At 36.3% G+C, this 23,065-nt stretch overlaps 1 protein-coding gene across 1 annotated transcript; it reads right to left on the bottom strand.

Moving 5' to 3' along the window:
* Nucleotides 1-7,802: 7,802 nt before the first annotated feature.
* On the bottom strand, nt 7,803-22,867 carry LOC108669341 (thiamine transporter 1-like). The gene is made up of 9 exons (XM_018156650.2): nt 22,338-22,867; nt 21,145-21,384; nt 20,400-20,486; nt 18,538-19,077; nt 16,904-17,005; nt 15,738-15,831; nt 12,712-12,904; nt 12,396-12,531; nt 7,803-9,858 (listed from the first exon to the last, which is right to left on the bottom strand). Exons 1-9 carry the CDS (start codon nt 22,461-22,463, stop codon nt 9,718-9,720), a joined length of 1,659 nt encoding a protein of 552 aa, XP_018012139.1. The 5' UTR covers nt 22,464-22,867; the 3' UTR covers nt 7,803-9,717.
* Between the last annotated feature and the right edge of the window lie 198 nt (nt 22,868-23,065).

The following is a 23,065-nucleotide window of genomic DNA, read 5'->3' as shown; positions in this document are numbered from 1 at the left end:
CCTATGTCTGAAATAAAAAATTTAGTCTAAGTGAGCGATATGATTTTTATTAATATATGGGATTGTAAAATCAAGCTATGCAAGCAAGATATTTATATCATTGAAGGCACCAGAATTGGGCATATTTTTGTGCCATTTTATATTAGTGCCCAAAATAGCTCCAAGCGCCACCATTTAAATGTCATTACGATAATTCAATTAGCAGCTCCTCCTGAATGTGCTCAGATATGTTCACAATTTTCCGCCCTTAAATTGATGGCGTGTTTAAAAAAATTCGTGCATAATATACAACCAACTTAGGAATCAAAATAATTCTTATGTGATTGCAGTTAATAAAGAGCAAAATTATTTCGAATTTAAAAAGTGTTATTTGATCGACTGTTTAAAAAGAGTCGTCTGGACCCATAAAGTTGCTCTCAAATTTCGTAATTGTGCAGTATCCAAATTAATAACATTTTCTCATTAAACACAAATTAATTATTAAACTCAAATGTAACATTCTTGACTTAAGTCTTGGTATTGATGTATTCTATTGAGCAGCGATTAATGACCGATTCTGAATGATATAAAAATAATCATATTAATTTTGCTGTCATAAAATATTGCCCGATACTAATTTGAATGAAAGTAAAATATAAAATAAGGTTCAACCAGATAACTAACAAAAAAAGAACGCGCGCTCGGTCTACAGGCCTTCAGATCAGCCTTCAAAAACCAGTAACCTATTCAAGCAGAGTGTGACGAGACTGAAAGTCCCACCTCACCGTGACAAGTGACGCTGAGACACTGATGTCCAGCTCAGATGATCTCTGCCTTATATGTACTTGCTGAGATCCGCGGGTCGGAAATCTTGGCGGTTCCCGCAGACTCGCGGGAGGCGTCGCCGTGACGTCATAGCCATTGCAAGCAAAGCCATACGTGACGTCAGAATTCAATGATCTTTGCCCCGGCGCGTCAAGCTATCGAAAAAAATATCAGATTAGCAGCTTAGAGCCATCAGATTTAGTTTCCTGATGGCATAGGTACGAATTTCTGTCTCCTGGACTGATGTTTGGATGAACGAGAAAGCGAAAATTTTGAGAAATATCAGATTAGCAGCTTAGAACTATCAGCCTTAGTTTCCTGATGGCATAGGTACAAATTTCTGTCTCTTGGACTGATGTTTGGATGAACGGAAAAGTGAAAATTTTGAAAAATATCAGATTAGTAGCATAGAACCATCCGACTTATATAGTTTCCTGCTGGCATAGGTACGAATTTCCGTATCTTGGACTGATGTTTGGATAAACGAGAAAGCGAAAATTGTGAAAATATCAGATTAGCAGCTTAGAACAATCAGACTTAGTTTCCTGATGGCATAGGTAATAATTTCTATCTCTTGGAACGATAATGTTTGGATCTCATGAACTAAAAAGGGAAAGTTTTGATGTGACAACAGTCAGCACCGTAGCTTATCGATGATTTTCGTTACTGGTATCTACCATTGATTGAATATTTGTACATGGTCATGCTGTAAAACGACTAAAGGTCAAAAGTAATGTAAAGGTCACATTAAAAACGACTAAATTTATCATACACAACATTATATTAGTTCAGATGTTTAATTTCATCTCTATAGCGTCATAAGTTTGGAACTTGATTATGTGTAACAAGGATAATTCCAGGTTTGAAGGGCAAGTCCTATGGAGAAAGATTAAAGATTATGAAGCTTCCAAGCCTCAGTTATCGACGCCTGCGTGGGGACCTCGTTGAATTATACAAGTATACTCATGGCTTATACAAGGTCCCTGAAGGATTACTAGAATTTGAAACAAGAACCAACACCAGGGGCCACGGCTATAAACTGAGAAAACTGCGCTGCAACTTCTCCACGCGACAAAATTTCTTCTCGCTGCGATTCACCGACATGTGGAACAGCCTCCCCGATGACATCGTTGGCGCTCCAAGTATGAACGCGTTCAAGAACAGACTATAGATGGAGCTATGAAAAAATATATGTTCAGACTTGAAATGCCTAGCACTATATCGAACCCAGTGGGAGTCAAGTAGCTATTTCAAACTATCGTCAGTTCTGAAAAGATCCGGTCAAATGATACGATTTTAGATCATCTGTGAACAAGTCGCGAAAAGTACAAGAATCGGCGTCAGGCCACATCAGGCCTACTCCTTAGCGCCGACATCACTATGTTATGTTATGTTATGTTATGTCATACTTAAAAGAATGTTACTTTCAGTTTTCATTTACAGTTTCATCCAGATTTTAATCCGTCTTTTCATACATGTTTTACTCCGGGTTTTCCTCTACGGTTATCTCCACGTTCCATCCACTTTTCATTCAGCTTTCCATCCAGGTTTTCATCCAGGTTTTAATTTGTATTTTAAACCATGTTTGAGCAGAGAGCAAGATAGTTGATAGAATCAAAATTTATGGAAATTAATGATTTTACTTCGCGTAAGTAATTCCCAATTTAATTTATATGTTATTTCATTTGCAAAAAACTGAAGAATTCAAAATAGTTGTCAATTCTAGCTCGTCAGCTAATTAACCATATTCGTATGTATCTTCAAGTTAAAAGGTCTATTTATACATTTATAAATTTATCATAATAAAATTTTTGCTTCTACCTCAAATTCGTTGCAAGCATAATCTAATTTTTCTAATCAAATAACTTATATTATCTAATATAAATTATTGGTATTTATTTATTTTCTCGTTCAACCATATCTTTTCAATCATAATATAAAGTTTTTCGTCTCGTTGTCCAATTCTAATTTCAAAACCGAAAACGTCTAAATTGACAGTAAAATTACAATGTATTTACTTCAAATGCTCATACATTCACAAGCTTATGCCGTCAGAACAGTCGCGACATTTCGCGGCCGTTGTTTTTGACCTTTGATCTTTTACGTAAAGTTCGCGCTCGGTTTTTATGCAAGATGATGCTGCATCCTCTAAAGCAGGATCCTGTGTAAATAATCATCAGGAAACTTCCCTATGAATTTTGTAACAATCCTATCGTGATTGTCATCGTGATAACCAATAATTAATAATTTCGTGACGTATAAGAGCAACCCCACTCGATCCTCTCCCTGCGAAATAAATATTGTTCGCATAAGCGACCTGCGAACATCTACAACATTTATCTACCAACGCATTTATAATTTTCATATGTGCTCTTTGACGCAACAAAATGACGCAGTTTCTTTACCTCGTAAAATTTATGAATAGGGAATTATATAAATATGAACAAATAATTTCAGATTTCAAAGAAAAGCATCTAACAACATGGAAAGCTAAACGATCGGCGCACCGGAGGCGGTAAGGATACTGTTACTGTAAAATAAAAAGGAAATATATTTTTATAAGTACTTTATTATATAATTATAAATAGTAAATATAATAACCTGTGCATATTCAGTCAATCTATACTCAATCGTTTATTAATTAGTATCATCAGAATAGTGTAGTATCTTATTATCGTTTCAGTCGTATAGTAACGTTACTATATGCATAAGGCTATTCGCCACACCCCTGCGTGACCTGTTAGGTAGGCTTTTTGAATATAGAGATTAGGTGGACTCCCCCAAAAAGTATAAATAGAATAGGTTTCACTTGCCTCCTCTTGGGAGATTTAAAAAAAATCCGACGTATCCCAAGATCTGAGGCTCAAGGTGAAAAATTAAATCTTAAATCAAAATTTGAATTCACGTGGTTCCCAGCTTACGAGAAGTTGCTGTGCTACGGTTATCAAAGGAAGGCCTACAGTTGATGATGGACAGTTTGAGAACAATACGTTGGGCGTAGCAAAAAGGTTATACCGCATTCTTTAAAGTGCCTAAGAACCTTTCTATTGTTTGCTTCTGTACTAGAAAGCACGAAATTCGGGAACGAAATTTTCGTTTTTTATCCGATATCTCTCCGTCTCATCTCTCTGTATCTTTATGTATCAAAATGTTCTTTTATCCAATCGTAACCGCAGCGCTACATCATATCCATAGCGCAAAAAAAATTATAATAGAGAAATTAAAATATTCAGTACCGACTAACGAGCAAATTTAAATTCAGCAAATTTAATTTTAATTAACATTCACCATTATATTAATAAACGAATTATTGTGTGTTTCCACCGTTATTTTTTCAATCTGATTCTAAAACCTAAATTCAAATTTTTAATTTCATTCAATATACTTTATTATAACAATTAAGGTCCATTTTCAGGAGCGACGAACTTCTCGATATATTTTATATTATTTTATTCTATGCATAAATTTCCTCTCGCTGCTTATAATAACAAATACTATATATAACTTCAACTATAAACAGAAAAACTTTTCTTTTCGAAACTTCACGGCATTGACCATGGCTCGGTTAAGTTTCATTTTTTTAACTCTTTCTAGATTAAAATTGTAAAGTTAACCTCTGTTAACGAACTACATAGATTATTGTTTCAGTGCAGCAAATAATTGAATTATTTCACATGTAATAGATACGAGAACAGGTTACGAAGTAAACAAGTTTTGTCTCAATATAACTTGTAGTTTGTCTTTCAACGCAAACGAGTTTGAGCTGAAAAAAAACTGAAAGGCTCTCACCAGAAATCATGAGGCTTATAGAATCAAATGTACTCATGTGAACCACAAACATTAGCGATTATCAGCTGAAATTATCACGAAGTCTTCTTAGCGCTTTTATATTTCACTTAGTACGTCGATCGTGTCTTAGGGAATGACCTAGAATGCAGTCTCGTTGAGCTCGTTTTCCTGGCCCAATGCGAAGTATGCTTGAAGTTTGTTTGTAGTTATAGGACATAAAGACTAAAATCCAGGATTCAAATTACGAGAATCTTTATAAATGTGAAAATTGGGCATAGTCATTAATTGTTATAAACGTTAGAAAAAGAAAACAATTTTATTATCTTAGCTGAATATTATTCCCTAAAATGGCTTCATTACATTATCTGTTTTTTTTTACGATTTAGCGCCACAACACCTGCACTTCAGCGCCTCTGTTGAAGTAGCTGTTACTGCAACGGTTGCTATTCTTGCATTACCTGCAATACTGCTCGTGTTTCTAAATTGTTATTATTGTCATGCTTTAATTATCTAACTAAACAGTATACGGTAGTTCATTTGTCTTCTCCTCGATATTCTCCAACTTCACTTTGAGCCTCACTCTCGTCGTGGATGTCCCGACACATTTCTGCTGAATGACCTTTCCTGTATGCATTGTATCAGAACTCATACCTATAACACCAGCTATCCATAAATGGACCTTGCACGGCTTCTATTTACGTAAATTTCATTTAATATTTCCTCACGAATCAAGTGTTCAGAGAACCAACCCTGATTTAAATATCAAAGTTTATCTCTGAGTGGTTCATGCAACCGGTCTGGTAATAGGAGCGGCTATAGAAGCCCTGGGAGTTTTACCAGCGAAAAGTAAGACGTCAATTATGAGTTCAGGTGTGCTGGTTCTGCTTGGTACATTCCCTGATGATTCACTATCATTGGAATCAATAACTCCGTGAATTTTTTTCATTGATGGTGCAAGCTACGATTGAGAATACATTACATTCCTAATTGATTTGAACAATTTTCTTTTAGCCATTGAGTAGCTCATGAAGGTATGTCCATTTATCTTGATAGGAATTCATTGCTAGCGATATCAGTGATTCTTAACAGCTCCAGGCAGTTTCTGTTTTAACCAATATTTGTCACCGCGTACGCCCGATATTTTTTGCCATATCCAAGTCCGTTTTGCGGTGTCTGGCTTGTTTTTATGTCTGATGATCTGAGGCTTTAAATAAGACATAGTCTATGTAAAGCTTATTTCAGGTAATTAGTTAACAAATCCAAAAAAAAATCCTCAATTAATCCCGATTCTGGGTGAAAGTCGTGTAATAAAGCATTATTTTTAAAATAACATATGTAACTGCCTTAATAAACCAAAAATAATTAAACAATGGAATATATAATATTATTACATACCTAACTTCTTTACAAGTATAGTAAAAGTTTTGCGTAAACAAATTTCACGACTTTCTCACTGTGAAGATAGAGCTGCACTGGAGGGGTCGAAATATATGGAACTAACCCTAAACATAAGCCGACAAACCAGTGGTGCTGCCTATCCGGTGATGTATTAACTATAGAACAATAACTCAAACTACAGCAAAACAGAATTTTTCTGTCTTTGGGCCAATTTTACAATTAATGGGTTATTCTAACCCCAGCTGACAGAAGACCAAAATTAACACGGAGTAGAATAATCACGGTTCGTCCGTCCAGTCTTGTGTTTACTCAAGTAAAGTTATTTTATGTCCAAACTCTCAAGAGCTTGACAGTGGGAAAATTATTTAGTGCACCTGACATACTTAATTTGGTTCTGCGTTCGACTTTATGCCCAAGATGTTGAACATTCGTGTTATGAAATATTTTTCGGAGTGCATGCATTTGCTGTTGACTGATAATTTCCTAATCGGTTTACTATTCAAGTATACGGAAGTTATTCCTTCACGGATACAATCCTCTCTTACTTATGAGTACAGTTGTGAGCTGTGCGCATCACGTCGGAATGAAGCCGTTTAAATAGTACACGAGATTTCACGATCACTGCGGCAGTAGTTCTGGAGTTTTGCTGGCTCACTTTTCTCATTCTGTTGAACAGTGCAACGTTCTTGGGTTTAAAGGAAATTTTATTTGATTCGGGCCCCACCTCCAGTACCTCAGAGTGATGGATCTTGGAATAGCTGAATATTTTTTAAACGAAAACTTCATTTAAATTGCGCTAAGAGTTCCCATTTCTTTGAAATTATTAATCGAAAGGTTTTCTTTGTTTTATATTTTCGTTTCAATTTAGTCTATTTAATTTAGTCTATTTAATTTAGTTTAGTTTTAATTTAGTCTATTTAAATGGCTATTCAAGTTTTAACCTTCGCCGTGTAATTTTTAATCTATCTGTTGATTATAGTTGTAATCTTGAAGTTGATGAGCTGATGATAGAGCTGTTCTCCGAAACGTATTCAGTGAACATGGTTAATTTGCATATGACATTTTCTTTTCTCCAAAATTCTTGCATCATTTGCGATTCAAGAAAACTAATGATATAAATACTTCTACTATGAGCTTTCACCATGGATTTTAATATCACGAGATGTTTTCGTTATCAATTTATTCGTGTATCCAAGGTTTAGAACCATTGCTTGCGAAACGCAAGCAATTAAAACGGTAGTTGAACAATTGATTTAGGATGATTTATTTATTTATTTGTAATCGCTAATACAACGACTTTTTTGCACCACTTTTATTTTGCGTGACATTTATTCCAACTAGATAGTTCAACCATGAATAAAACTCAACTAATTCTAAGTGAATCTAATATATAATTATTCTTTTAGGTGCGACTCTTCAAGAGGCCGCTGGTTCGCAAGATTTGAGTGATTTTGTTATTCTTGCTCTTTGGGAACTCTACATAAATTGTTCACATTGAATGAAAACTTACTATGATTAAAGCACAAAATATTTTACGTAATAATGAGCATAATGCAGGAATTGTTAAACAGTTATATTTTAACGAATATCACCTATGGCTGTGTTTTTTTTTTTTTTGTTAGAACTACAATGTTATGTCACACAAAGACAATCAATTTTTTCAATTAATCAATTTAACAAAGTCGCAATCAATTTTTTTTAGACAGGCTAAGTTCATAGTTCACATCATAATTTTCGTGCGATTGACGCACTACTCTCACAAAAGTTCACCGTAGTCAGGCAAACCGAACAAAATGAAAATTCAAACACACTCAGCATTTCAGTTTATTCGATATAATACATTCTTCATTTGACATAGTTTTAAAAATTAAAATTACACAAAAATTCCCTTCGTGGGAATTAATTATCATGTCTGTTAGGGTCCATGAAAGTAGACTCGATAACATTTGTGCTCTAACCGACAATACCAAAACAACATCGGCCTGATCTGAAGCTCGGAAAGCAAAAAATGAAAGTTGATACGCGCCAAAAAATTGTTTACTAATGTTACGTTTATGGGTTGAATCAGTTACTTAACAACATGAATATAGATGATAATATAAACTAAGCACAGCCTTGTTGCTGAACAAATGCATCTGCGAATCTTCATCCAACTATCTGTCAGGTACACCAACGACACACCGCAACGAGTTGGCCAACATAGCATATTCCAGAGGGCGTATTATCAAAACTCGCTAAGTACACATAGCGGCCTAAGAACGCGTAGCGGCAGATTTCTCGCCTATGATTGGTAAGTTTAGCTTGATATACAGTTAATAATTGGCTGACAAAGTTTTATACTCGTAACTATTGTTGAAAGTAATGCTCCCGATTATATTTACCGCCCCAGGCCACCGAGAGGCAAATCAATGAATAAATTTCGTTATAATTTTGTATTACGAGAGTCGTTTGCTTTACTGCTTCGTCATTTCACTTGTAACATAATTAAATATATTATAATGTTACAATCAAGTGATGTCAGCTTTAATTATTCCATGTTGACCTATCGCCGATACTTGACCGCCCTCCACCCTTGCCGATCGACAAGAATTTCGACGACTGGTTACAGGTGTCGAACCCTCCAACTCGTTTCAATTGACCAACAAATTACTATTTAGACTAGATACACTTGTACAATATATATACAATACATTCGTCTGTACTTTGGTCCAAGTAAAGTTGATAAATAATGGAAGTAAAATACAGGAATATAATCCTCGGAAATTGTCACTAATGTTGTCGTTTAAGCGCTGGACGAAACAAAGTTGGAAGCAGATATTTTATTTAGGTGCGAGAAGTATGAGCCTGGAATGCCTCTTAAATGGCTAAACAAACTCAAGCTTTCACATAAAGTTAAATGATAACAGATTGAATCAGTAACGCTTCCAACAAAATCTGTGCATTCCCATTACAAGCATCTAAATTTCATAATTCTTCGTCTTCGAAGAATTCGTGATCAGTAGCTGCGCTAGCTTTGGTAATAGACAGAAAATTGCAGAAAAAATATTTGAATTAGAAAATTATGCTAGACTTTGTACTAAAATTAATGTACGGTCGAAAGTGTTAAAAAATTTATACAGAGCATCCATTTTGATGAATAATTTGATATCTCATAATACGTTGAATTTATTTAAATATATTGCTCTGAGCCAGCTCTTACTACACCCTAACCTTCAAGTCAATTTACAAAACTGATTAGCGTTTAAGGAATTTTTATCATGCAAAACTCAACAATGCTAACTTATAGAGAGCGCAGTTCGTGCGTCACTTGAAACACGCTCACCTCTCATAAAACCATGCTCAGCTATGTTGATCAACATGAGGTCAACGAATTTCAATATGAATGAGGCTGACCAATATTATTACTGCCAGCCTACGTACAAACGTTCCTTTTTGGGTGCACAGTCCCTTAAGGGACATTTGACCCAACAATAGTAGCTGCTAAGGTCTCAAGCGACACAACTAAAACATTACACCCGCATCTATATATGTACTTATTAGCTCCCGTATTGCAGCCGCGATTCTAAGTACGCATCAGCTGCAGCATCAAAGCCACATTGACATTTGCTTAAGCTCTGATCTGCAACTACTGTATAATTCTAGCTAAAGAGTCGCAGCAAAACAAAATTTACAACAGCAACTTAACAGAGGCAACTTTTAAACAGAGTAGCCGTAACTGCTCCAAGTTCATAGAGTGACAGCATCGTTCGTTGCAGCAGGCGGAGGCGATACATCTTCAGCACTACAGCCATAACGACCAAGTCTGTAGGACGCCAGCGTGAGGAAGAGCAGCGACAGACCAGCGTAGTATACGCCGTAGATCACAAACTGTAAATAAATGCAGTATAAACCATAGATTACAAGCTGTAGTTAAATGCAGTATAAGTTATTGATCACAAACTGTAGGGATTTGCAGTATACGTTATTGATCACAAACTGTGGCAAAATACCGGATATGTCATTGATCACTAACTGTAGGGAAATGCCGTATATGTTATTGATCACAAACTGTGACGAAATGCAGTATATGTTAGTGATCACAAACTGTTGGGAAATGCGGTATATCTTATTGATGTCAAACTGTAGGGAAATGCCGTGTATGTTATTGATCACAAACTGTAGGGAAATGCGGTTTATCTTATTAATCACAAACTGTAGGAAAATGCAGTATATTTTACTGATTACAAACTAAAATGAAGTGCAGCCGTCCATCACAAACTGCCGTCCAAGCCGTCCATCACAAACTGTAATAAAATGCAAAATACGTCGTAGATCACAAACTGAAATTAAATGCATTATACGCCGTAGATCACAAACTAATAACATGCAAAATACGCCGTAGATCACAAACTGAAATGAAATGCATTATACGCCGTAGATCACAAACTAATAACATGCAAAATATGAGTATTCAAATGCAAGTACCAAACACAAAACGCGAAGTGGCGCGGACAAACGGGGGCTTTCGCCCCGGTTCCGTTTGTGTCATTTGGCAATGAAATGCATTATACGCCGTCCATCACAAACTGTAATAAAATGCAAAATATCCTGTAGATCACAAACTGAAATAAAATGCAGTTTACGCCGGACATCACAAACTGAAATAAAATGCAGTTTACGCCGGACATCACAAACTGTAATAAAATGCAAAATACGCCATAGATCACAAACTGTGAAGAAGTGCAGCTGCATTGAGCATGAGATGATAGCACGAGAAGCATAATGTTGCCTCGTTAAATTGGTCTCAGCTGCCATTGTCATTTCAAATAATGTGACGCTGTAATTCAGTGCTAAAAATATTCATTTCATGAAACAAAAAAGTCGAATTGAAGGTCACAAAACAAGTCGAGGTCGCAATTTTTGGCGAGCTTGGATAACGGGAAAATTTCACCGCTGACTGGCTGTGGGACATTGGCTCTCATTGTAATTCATTTTCCCCACCATCATTTATATGCTCTCTAGTACTATATGATAATAATTTTTAAATAGAGTAAAAACAGCAACTTGAAGGCATGCAGTGCAATGTCATCACAGAGGTTAAAAACCTTTGTTCATAGTTGATATTTACTACGTCGTGAATTTAATGCATGAATGAATTTTTTAACGAATTTAAACAGATCTAGATTAAAAATAAATTGTTATGAAACTAAATTATCATAGTATCATTTGACTACATTTGAATAATGACGATAAATAAAATGTATAAAAAAAATTTTTAAAGACCACGTTTTTCATGTGGACTAAAANATTTGTCTTGTATCATTAGTATGTAAACTAACTAACTGTTTAAACTAAGCTAATCTAACGAGTATTTGTCTTGTATCATTAGTATGTAAACTAACTAACTGTATAAACTAAGCTAATCTTACAGGTATTTGTCGGATTTTGTCGGTGTACTTATGCGTGTGTTTGCAGCAAGGCGCCGTTAATATACATATTTTTGCAGTTGAGACTCGTATCCAGGATACTTATAGTGTCGCGATATTACATTGGCCTGAAATTTTATTCTTAGTAGGAAGATAGCGAGGCAGTGCAAAACTGGGAAGAAAAGATTTTACAATAACTTGAAATTTGATTTACAACTGTCTCTTATACACATCTAGATGTGTATAAGAGACAGGTACATATGCGCCCCACGTTTTTCGTTTTAGATGTTGTAAAATATTTTAACTGAAATACAAAAGACCAAGAGAATGAAAGCAGACAGATCTCAGTAGCTGCCGAAAAATTATTTTCTACTTTTGAGTCCACATGAAAAACGTGGTCTTTAAAAATTTTTTTTATACATTTTATTTTATATCATGACTAAAAATCCAAATGTATATTTCCTAATTTTTAATGATCAACTTTGATGCATTTTCACACACCTGAATGCTTTTCAAATTTTAATTGATTAACTTTGATTAGTTTCGTTGGAAAGAAATTTTTAGCGATATTCCAGTTTACATTTTTTAATTGGACCTTGGTTGCCTTTTCACGTACAAGAATGCCTAATTCTTTATCCTAATTATACTTTATACGGCATCGTTAGTGCTTCAGCTACATTTTAAAGTGTTTATTCCAACTGATTACCTGCATTAAGATATCACGAAATTGAGTTTTCGATCTGCCAATTTAAATCGATTAAATCGTTCATCCGCATTGAATTTTCACGCGCCTGAATGCCAAATTTTTTATCCTAATTTTAATTTATATTGCCTTTTTGTGAAAGTAAATTTTAGTGTCCTTATTCCAATTGATTATCAGTGCTAAACTAGCACGAAGTTGAGTTCCCTTATCGATTTGTCAATTTATATTGATTAAATTGAATCCAATCTGCCAATAATAATGAATAAATTAATGATCCGCACGGTATTTCCACGCACCTGAATGCCGATCTCTATCTGCATGACATCGACGACGACGATAGTGAGGACGGTCTGCATGACGAGCGCCACGAACATGTTCAGACCGACGACCAGCCCGTAGCTGTCGCTCCGCAGCACGCGCGCCACTTGATATCTGGTGCACAAAAATTAAACCTCTTCAATTAATAAGTTAAAATTGTTAACTGTAATTCGATACAGCATGAAACTTTATAAAGCATGAACTACAGTATTGAGGCAATGCTGATTATAGCACGCGCCACCTAGTAGATGTCTGTATTAGAAGCTCATTAATGAAATTTAATTGCCATCATACCCAGTGATGGTGATGAGGAACTCGTGTGAGATCCTGTAGACTGTAAAGCCCGCGTACACCACCCAGATGCTGTTTGTCGTGCCCATGATGACAAGCAGCGAGCCTTGGATGAACGCCACGCCGCCCAAAATCCATTCCCACTTGGCACCGAAGTCCACGGAGACGTACGCCACAGACAACGTTGCTAAAGCACCTGCAAACAAAAATAATTTATCTTCATTGCGTAGAATGCTAAACTTTGGAATATTATTTCCCCTTAACGTTTGCCCTGCCCATCGCTGTTTAATTAAGTCAACCGATCAATTGCGGAGAATGTCAATCAAATGTACGATTGCGATTCACGTGATTTGTGTAATTCATCAAGTAAAAGGTGCGCTTGCGTTTCTTGACTTTCTTCGCACACACAAATTATTATATGTTTCTTAAAGCCGAATATATGATCAGGGCTCTTAAATGCAAAAATGAGTTCAAATTTGATTGAGGTTATCCGGGTTTAGTTCCACGAAAGTCTGCAAACAAATCGCTTTTGCTGGTAAGTAAGCGATATAAAACCCGCGATGTAAGGCAGGTAGAATCCAATTCAAAAGAGAGCACATTATATTGACGTGAAGAAAAGTACATCAGATGTTCTTAGAAACTCATTTACGTCGGTTAAGCGGTCAGTCAGTTTATTTACGTCGGCTAGTGAAAAAATTTCACTACAGCCGCTAATCTTCATAAGTATTCAAGTTGTTTCTAAGTTTATTTTAATACCATCGCGCTTTCGTAAATACTATCGTGAGAATCGATCTCCTCGTCTTGGGAGACAACATCACAATTTCTTCGGACCTCACGAAGTACAGGGTGATTCACAGAAACTTCTTGTTTTGTATTCCGCGCCAAGCAGCCAAATGTTCTTTGAAAATGGCGGAGAACATTTCATATATGCAAGGCAAAGTCATGGAGTTTTGTGTCCCGCCAAGTCAATTGCCACTTTGCATAGATAGGACAAGTCACAAGCCGCGTGCGTTTGTTGTTGAGGGGCACTTTACTAGTGGCCAATAAATTATTGCTATTCAACTATAGCATTCCGTACTCGGTTCCGCATTCGTCCTTCAGGCCGGGTTCATGCTCGGAAATCGATTGTTAAGTGGGTGAAAACATTTAGGGCAAGTGTTATAAGTGTGAATGCAAGAGGGTCTGGGGGTTAGCAACAACACCCGAAAACGTAGAGAGAGTGAGAGAGGCGTTTCTGCATTCTCCGCACTGCATCTTCAATAAATTGTTTACAATGACTGTCCAGGACCCTACCTCATTTATAGAACATACGCCAAGCCATCGCCAACATACCCGTCAATACGCTTCAGCGAGTTGAACGGAACTTCAAAAATCGACTAACTGAATGCATTGACAATGGGGCCGTCATTTGTCCGTTGTCATCGTTAAAACTAAATGATCCAAAAATTCAGGTGATGTCTTTTTCAATAAAATACATATTGTAGTGATACCTTTACTATAGTTTTTTTTATTCAGCTTCAAATCAGGAAGTTTCAGTGAATTACCCTGTATAAAGTTACAATTAAACGTTGTCCATATACTCTACTAATCTTCTATACATTCTCCCAACATTGTTCAAACCATTTTGACCAACATTTTGTAGCGAATTTATATCAAGAAAAGCAAATATACGTAGCAGGGTCGAGATTACACCAATCATGATAAATTTACTGACTGTATCGCCGATGTATCTGAGCATGAGGATTGTTAATTGGTTTTCCTCTTCTAGGTTAATTTAGTCCCTGATAAGCATGACGTGAAGCATTCGCGACGGGAAATTTTAAACAAATATTTTACGAAATTGGTTTTTGTAAGGCTCCAACATTACTGCGTTTCAGCCAGATTTTAATATAATAACAATAATGCAGCGATCAGCGTTTATTAGGCCGCAGGCCTGTCGCCGATTCCTAAATCGCAGAACATTCAAAGCTTGTTGTGGTCTTCAACTCGCAACTCACTGCACCAATTTTGCTTTGCTTAAACCGCCCGGCCTCCTTGCCGATTCTGACCAGAAACTGGCGCACAGAGGTGGGATCGAACCCGCGCATCTTTGCTCCAATTTTGGTACTCTGAACTTTAACCGCTGGGCCAGTATCCAATTTCCGGCAACACAAGTTCTATAATCTGAACTACTCCGCTAATCTTTATAATTTTTCAAATGATGTTTTTACGATATTTTGAGAATATTATGCAACACTCGGTTCTCGTGTCCGTTATCTAAGACTGTATACCTGATAATATTTATAAAAGTACCCTGATCATAAGCCTGTCACCTTATGTCTCCTATCAATGTCACGCAATATTAATGAGAAAACACGTCTAGACTTTGATTGGCTTGACAACTCCTGCCGAGATATGCACGTTAAGGTAAAAAAAATTCTAGAGATAAGACGAAATAATATGCAGACAACAGGACACTGATGATAAGGAATCAGAAAACACGATAACTTAAAATGATAATCGTTATGAAATTACCGATTATCGGACCTTGAATGTGACCTTGTCTTAGGTCGTCGGCAATAAATCTATTACAAAACAAACGGAGGCTTTTCATGTTGTTCATTATATCGTACAACATACTTCTTATAAAACAAACTTCATATGAAACAAAATAATTCATACAAACAAACGGAGACTTTTCACGTTGTTCACAAAACTGGAGAAAATATTTCATATCATACGAGTATGTATACTAGAGCATGAGCACTGATGATAAAAGATGAGGTGGTGCGAGTACACAAGATAAAAGGCGTCGAAAGAAAGATAATTTAAGAGTTGGCTTCTTGTGAAATCCTTTATTCAACGTTATTCCTATATCAGATGCCTATTGGTGAAGACGAGAATAAACCATTATGTCAAATGTTTATTAAAGAACTTACGACGAGAGGATTAGTTTCACATTATTCTCTATATCATAGAAAATACTAATAGATTATATTTCAATAATATATTATCAAATGTATATTGGTAAATAATAAGAGTGAACTGACCGCATGCGGTGCTAAGAGCGTCGATAGCGCCGCTGTACAAGGGTTGGTCTGGCGGCAGGACTTTCTCGTAGAGCATCTGGATGTAGTTCAGGATCTGCGCCGCAATATTACCTTGTTAAATTACAGGAAAATTATCTGTGTTTAAAGGGGCATTGACTCAATACACTTTACCGCAATATTACCTTGTTAAATTACAGGGAAATTATCTGTGTTTAAAGGGGCATTGACTCAATACACTTTACCGCAAAATTACCTTGTTAAATTACAGGAAAATTATCTGTGTTTAAAGGGGCATTGACTCAATACACTTTACCGCAAAATTACCTTGTTAAATTACAGGAAAATTATCTGTGTTTAAAGGGATACTGAATCAATACACTTTACGACAACAGGAAACAATTAATTTCTTCATATTCCTCTTTTTAAAATATGCGACTTAAAGGTATACACTTATCCGTGCTCAAGGGACACTATCTTAGAACACATCATTGCAACAGGAAATGAATATTCCGTTTATATTGTACTTAATGAAATATAGCGGCTTATAAGTGTTCGACGGTCAATTGTGGGACAGTCGAAATCAAGGCTTTTGAAGAACTACGAAAAAGTGTCATACCAAAGATGTGTTTGAGGATAACAAATCAAATGTTTATACGATAACATAATGTCCATTAAACAGCATGAACTGATAGGTAATTATTAAACAACATTAGATACTTATTAAAAGCGGTTCGCGTTTTTCGTTCTTTTAGCCTAACTGAAGTTAATGTCTTTATTTCTTAAGCTTATGAACTCTAACACAAGAGGCGACCATACGCGACATTATATCATATTGAGTGTACGTAGACTTCGTTGTATTAATGAAATAATTCATTTAAATTTAATGTAGAAGATTAAATTTCTCTTTTCTTATCAAAGATTAACTGACAATTAATTGAATACATTTTTGCGTAAAAATAAACTACGTAAAAATTTAGTGTAGTAAACTTAAAAATTTAGTAAGTAAATTTAGTACAAAATAAAATTTAATGATTTTTTAGTATAAACTTAATTTAGTGTAGTATTTAGTGTGTGTCTAGATAATTAATTAAGGATATTAATAATATTATTGTATAATTATTAAGAGATATAAATAAATACACTAGAGCAGGTGTACACGAGATGACCTGCAGGAATCCGCAGGTGGCAGCGGCGCCCCAGCACGACCAGCGCACCAGGTGCTCGTTGCTGTACGCGAACCTCATGTCCAGCCACAACAGCCCCATGGCCTGCGCACTTACAGACACGTCATGGAAATAAGTTGTACGCAAACCTCATGTCTAGCCACAACAACCCCATGGCCTGCGCGTGTACAGGCACGTCATGCAAATTACATAAAAAATCCATGAAAAGAATACATAAAAAATATAACTCAGTACTCACTGCAGGGAGTGACAGAGAACGCATTTTCTCGTCGACGAAAACTTGAGGTCACGGACGGACGGACAGACAGACAGACAGACGGACATGGCGAGCACAATAGTGCATTTTTTCCATAAATGAGAAAATGCGCTAGAAACATCCATCAAAATTCCATAAAAACATGCAATACAATATCCTGTCTTGATCGCGCCATAAAATGCAGAGTTATAATTAGGTCGTGCGTTAGATATCTTATTAAACGCGGTTGTCGTTTTCCGTTCTTTTCGCCTAACTGAAATTAATGTCTTCGTTTCTTAAGCTATGAACTGTAACTTGCTGTATTCTCACATATAGCAAATATGTTAATTATATAGCATATATATAGTCCATCTACTGCGCCTCACATATGGTATATTTGTTAATTAGAAATTTAAAAGCGAAGAAAACACCACAAAAATTTAGCATATCTCTTTTGAAAACGTTTCGGAGACCAGCTCCATCGTCAGTTCGATAAATCTAGAACACAGATAAATGCAGAAAATTAGTTTGGAGTTAATAAAAAAAAACACAAACAGAAGTTAAAAACCTAAATTTACAGACAAAGGGCAGAATAATAAAGTAAGTACCTATCTATTCACAATTTCTAATGGATAAGAACTNGTTTAAATGCTGCCTATAGTTCTTATCCATTAGAAATTGTGAATAGATAGGTACTTACTTTATTATTCTGCCCTTTGTCTGTAAATTTAGGTTTTTAACTTCTGTTTGTGTTTTTTTTATTAACTCCAAACTAATTTTCTGCATTTATCTGTGTTCTAGATTTATCGAACTGACGATGGAGCTGGTCTCCGAAACGTTTTCAAAAGAGATATGCTAAATTTTTGTGGTGTTTTCTTCGCTTTTAAATTTCTAGTGAATCTGCGATTAAAGCAATCTAGTGACTCTTTTATATTTGTTAATTATATAGCACATATATAACATTTAGTCCGTCTCACATATAGCATGTATATTAATTATATAGCACGTACAGTCGAGGCACGTCATGGGAATTCCATAAAAAGACATGCATTACAATAATCTGCCTTGGTTGCGCCATAAATGGCCGAGTTTTAGTCGCGCAATAAAAATTTCAGTCGCCGATAAAATATTCAGTCGTAGTCGCACATTAAAAAAAACAGTCTCAGTCACGCTGAGAAATGTTCAGACATAGTTTTATGTGATGAAATTAAAATCAAATAAATAGTTAAAAACTTTAAAACACAACTAATTAATTCGTACCTAAAATTAAAAAACAAATGGAAATTTGATAATAATTACGGAGAAGTGAAGATTGTACAAATAAGTGCAGAAACAGAGAGTTATTTCGTGGTAACAGAGCGATTAATTCGTACTACCGTACCTTCTTGAAACCTGCAAGAGTGTATTGCGATGGCTGCTCAAGTGCGATGGTTGTCTCGATGCTCTTCTTGGAAGTGAAGTTTGTAGAAGATGGAAGATAGCCGAGGCTAGGAGGAGATTCTTCAGCTTTGTGATTGATAAGTTCAACATCAGTAGGGCTGTGATGACTACTCGCTGTGGCATCATACGTTTCAACAGCACACAAATCATCGTTCTGATTTTCAACTACTTTTTCCAGTTCGTTCAGAGCAGTTGATTTGTCACCGCAACTTATCACGCCCGCATCTTTGTTATCAACCCCGTTCGTTTCTACTTGAAAATCTTGAACGCTTATCTTAACGCGCGAATTAATATTATTTCCAGTATCAGAATTAAATGTTAATTCAGGTCTTTCCTTAAGTTGATCGTCGTCAGCTCTGTGGAAATAAATGCTGTGTTTGACCGGGGGCAGAGCGACTGCAAACCCAAACGCGATCACAAACGAGCCCAAAGACACGTAGTTTAGAGTGTGGGCGTCCATCAGGCCGGTCGAGTACAGGATCTGCACATATATGATCACTTATAGCAGACATCTTAATTATATAGCATATGGAATAGAATAGAATAGAAATGTCATGGCCTGTTGCCGATTTTTGAATTTTTCGTGACTTGATTCACAAGGGATCCGGCCTTTGGAACCCGATCTTTCCATGACTGACTATTGATTAAGATAGCTGCTGGACTTATTGCCTGCTCCGTAATTTGCTAGGCATTTTAAGACTGAACATATGCTCCTGCATAGCTTCATAATTATATAGTCCATCTAGTCTGCCTCGCATACGGCATATTTGTTAATTATTTAGCACATATGGGTCATTTAGTTCGTCTCACATATATAGCAAATATAGGTATATTAATTATATAGCACATACAGCTAGTCCATCCAGTTCATTTAACATATAGCATTTATTTGGATAATTAGACACAAGTTCTTAACTGCGGGCTTTCTAGGTATTTTTTGTGAAAAATGTATATTGATACGTTGTAATATTATAATAAATGTCGCTTGGAAAACTCATACTCATTAGCATAAAGTATGTGAACAGTTGAGCATCACGGATTAAAATTGTGTGTTGACAGTTCAACTTAAATAAGTATATTACGTCTGTGTCGGTAACTAGTAAAAACTTTCAAAATTGCACGGTAAGCATGAATTAAATAAGGCGTAAATAAAAACTGATTCGAGGACGGCAACAAGACGCTTGCGTCAGCAAATAAAGTCAATATCTGCGAGAAAGCAAAAAAAAATATTACTCAGTACTCACTGCAGTGAGTGACAGAGAGCGCATTTTCTCGTCGACGAAAACGTGAAATCACGGATGGACAGACGGACATGACGAGCACAATAGTGCATTTTTTCCATAAATGAGAAAATACGTTAAAAAGGAACACAAATGAAAACTCCTCGCCTCGGAGCGGTCAATTACAAAACATGTTGTTGATGTACAGGAACAATGTTACTGCACGGAATTCCTAGTTGAAACTGAACGCAGTATGAAAAAAATTACTACAAGTACGTTTGGGATCGCCATAATAACAGTAGAAGATCAATGGTTTGGTGCGTAGGTAACAATCTTGTAAGTGAACTCTGTTATTAATTCAAAGTAAACGTACGGGAAAAAAATCAGCATTGCGCCCGTCAAAATACTACCTATTGGAGCGAAAAAACTGCGTCGTGAAACATTTTTTTGCAGTTCAAAAGGCTGTAACTGCTGCTGTCTACATTTGAAATAATAGTTTATGCAATCAAAATTTCGAATTATCAGTCTCAATGCTGCATTATTCAGTATAATGACTCTATTATTCAGTAAAGTATGTGCTCACCTGGCCCAGCAGTCCGGCACAGAACCTGCCGAAGAGCACCGCAGTGCGCGTGAAGCTCGACACCCGCTGATAATACCGGCCTGATACCTGAAGTACGTCGAGTGCATAGCAACATAACAGATCTTTATTATAAATACATAGATATGGCATAACAATATAATAATATTATATTGTAATTAATCATTTTTTTAAAACATACAATGATATTGTTAAAAAAATACAATAATAGTCATTGATCGCCTCTTTAAAACTTGTTTACAATAGTAAGAGGTCTTTATAGTAGAGGTCTTTAGAGGTCTGTAGTAATCTATTGACAGATCTTTGTATTCAAGTTCTTGGTTAGGCGTTCATTTCGGAGGTGATTCAAAAACCCAACAGGGAGAGAAATTTCAACACGAATGAACGAGTTAGACTTTTGACTCGAAAGAGTTTGTTGTCAAAACGTTGAGCCATTCATTTTACCTCATACCTTGAGCATACACCTTACCTGAGCATACATGTACGCCAGCATAGTACCTCAGCATACATGTACGCCAGCATAGTACCTCAGCATACATGTAGGCCAGCAATTTACCTGAGCATACATGTACGCCAGCATAGTACCTCAGCATACATGTAGGCCAGCATTTTACCTGAGCATACATGTACGCCAGCATAGTACCTCAGCATACATGTAGGCCCTGTCTCTTATACACANATGTAGGCCAGCATATTACCTGAGCATACATGTAGGCCAGCATATTACCTGAGCATACATGTAGGTATAGTAGGCGACCTCTGTGGCAGACACAATTCCATAACAGAATTCCATGAACTGCATCCAGTGGACGCCTCTGGCGAAGAGCAGGAGCAGATACGTGGCTACGTACGCCACCGCTTCGAATACGATCACCGCTTTGTATCTTAGGAAATCCGTGAACAGGAAAACCAGCACCAAGAGCGACATGTACGAGTATGTCCATACCGGGTACACTTCGTATAATACCTGCGAGACGTGAAATGAAAACTACGGTGATTATTATGTTGACAAGGTATGGATTCCGTAACTGATAAGGATGGCTTGATTTTATACATACATATAAATGAGAGTGTGGGTGCGAGCCGATATGTACCTATGTAGGTGTTGAGGTTCTTATGTAACGCAAGTGTGCGAGAGACTCTTTAAAAAATATATTACATGATTTATCCACAGTGAGATGTGCTTGAATTTTAATAATCTCGAAGTTTAGCTAAAGTTCGTGTGATTTTTTATGCGGTTATTTTAAATCAATTGTTTACAATGACTGTCCAAGACCCTACCTCATTTGAACATATGCCAAGCCATCGCCAACATACCCGTCAATACGCTTCAGCGAGTTGAAAGCAACTTCAAAAATCGACTAACAGAATGCATTGACAATGAAGGCAGTCATTTGTCCGAGGTCATCTTTAAAACTAAGTGATCCAAAAATTCAGGTCTTGCCTTTTTCAATGAAGTTCATATTGTAATGATATCTTTAACAGTTCTTTTTTTATTGGGCCTTCATATCAGGAAGTTTCCGAGAATCACTCTGTATTTTATTATTTATTAGTATTTTTTTACACTGTAGTGGATATAACACTTAATAGCGTCAACGAAAATACATTTAAATATCGGTCTGAAACTGTGGTGTCGTACAAGAGCTATAGATGGAATACATAGGCTAACGTTTAGTGCAGTGTAGGTATGATGCAATATCGGTGTTGAGAGCGTGAGGTGTATGGTAGGTGTATTTGAAGGTAGACAACCGATGGGCCCGATATATTAAAGTAATTTTAAGTTCGTCAAATTATCACTATTTCTGGAAATTACATTCACGGTAACTTAAAAAATTCAATATTGCACTGCACAAAATTTTGTTTGTCCGAAATATTTTATTTCATAAAGTTTCATCAAATAACAATATAGAAAAAACAAACCTGCTCTTCAGTGAGGTTGTGCACCGGCCCTGTAAGGTACTCGGTCAAAAATGGTTCTGACGGACGTAATTCTTTAAAATATCCATAACAGCACAAAAGAAGACATGTTCTCTTCCAAAACTTCATCGTGAAGAAAAAATAGAAACCGGAGATGACAGGAAAACCTTTTGGGAAGCAAGTTGAGAGAATTTTTGATTTGAGAAAAGGCAGTTATATGACAGAACCATCGGCTCTGCTAAGTGTGTCGGCATCAATAAATTTATCACATTCAATGTAGTGCAATTTTTTTGTGTCATTTTTAGACAAGACGCAATAGGATACATCACCCGGCTTCCTTCAAAAATCGCGGATCCGCGTACAATAGAGAATAGCAAAAAAACTTTATATTTTGGTCGAGTTACAAATAAAAACCTCACAAACAAGCGAATTTATTTTTTGAAATGCACTTGTTTGCCATATAAGTGTATTCCTTTCATTATATATCTTTATTCAGGTTATAGAGAGAGACTAGAAACATCAACCTTCTACCACTGCCGAAACGATACTGCATGGTCCGTCTCCGTGTACAACTGTGCCATCAAAAACGTACTCCCAGACCGTCACAACGCGGTTTCACTTTCCTGGGTATCATCAGCTGTTGCCCTTGAAATTTTGTTGATAGTTGATTGGCGCGAGTCACTAGTCAGACGAGACGCGTTCATTTCCTCACCTTAAAACATGATAAATTA

Source organism: Hyalella azteca, unplaced genomic scaffold (assembly GCF_000764305.2).
Source record: "Hyalella azteca isolate HAZT.00-mixed unplaced genomic scaffold, Hazt_2.0.2 contig12682, whole genome shotgun sequence".
Lineage (NCBI taxonomy): Eukaryota > Metazoa > Arthropoda > Malacostraca > Amphipoda > Hyalellidae > Hyalella > Hyalella azteca.
The sequence above is the reverse complement of the archived record's forward strand: the minus strand, read 5'-3'. Positions and strand labels throughout refer to the sequence as shown.

Bases quoted from the DNA above. Each gene is read 5' to 3' on its own strand.
- LOC108669341 (XM_018156650.2), bottom strand. From the start codon at position 22,463: ATGAAGTTTTGGAAGAGAACATGTCTTCTTTTGTGCTGTTATGGATAT. The intron at 19,078-20,399 runs GTGAGCACATAC...ATATATGTGCAG, and splicing joins GTGCCGGACTGCTGGGCCAG to ATCCTGTACTCGACCGGCCT. The intron at 15,832-16,903 runs GTCATCTCGTGT...ATTGCGGCGCAG, and splicing joins CCACCTGCGGATTCCTGCAG to ATCCTGAACTACATCCAGAT.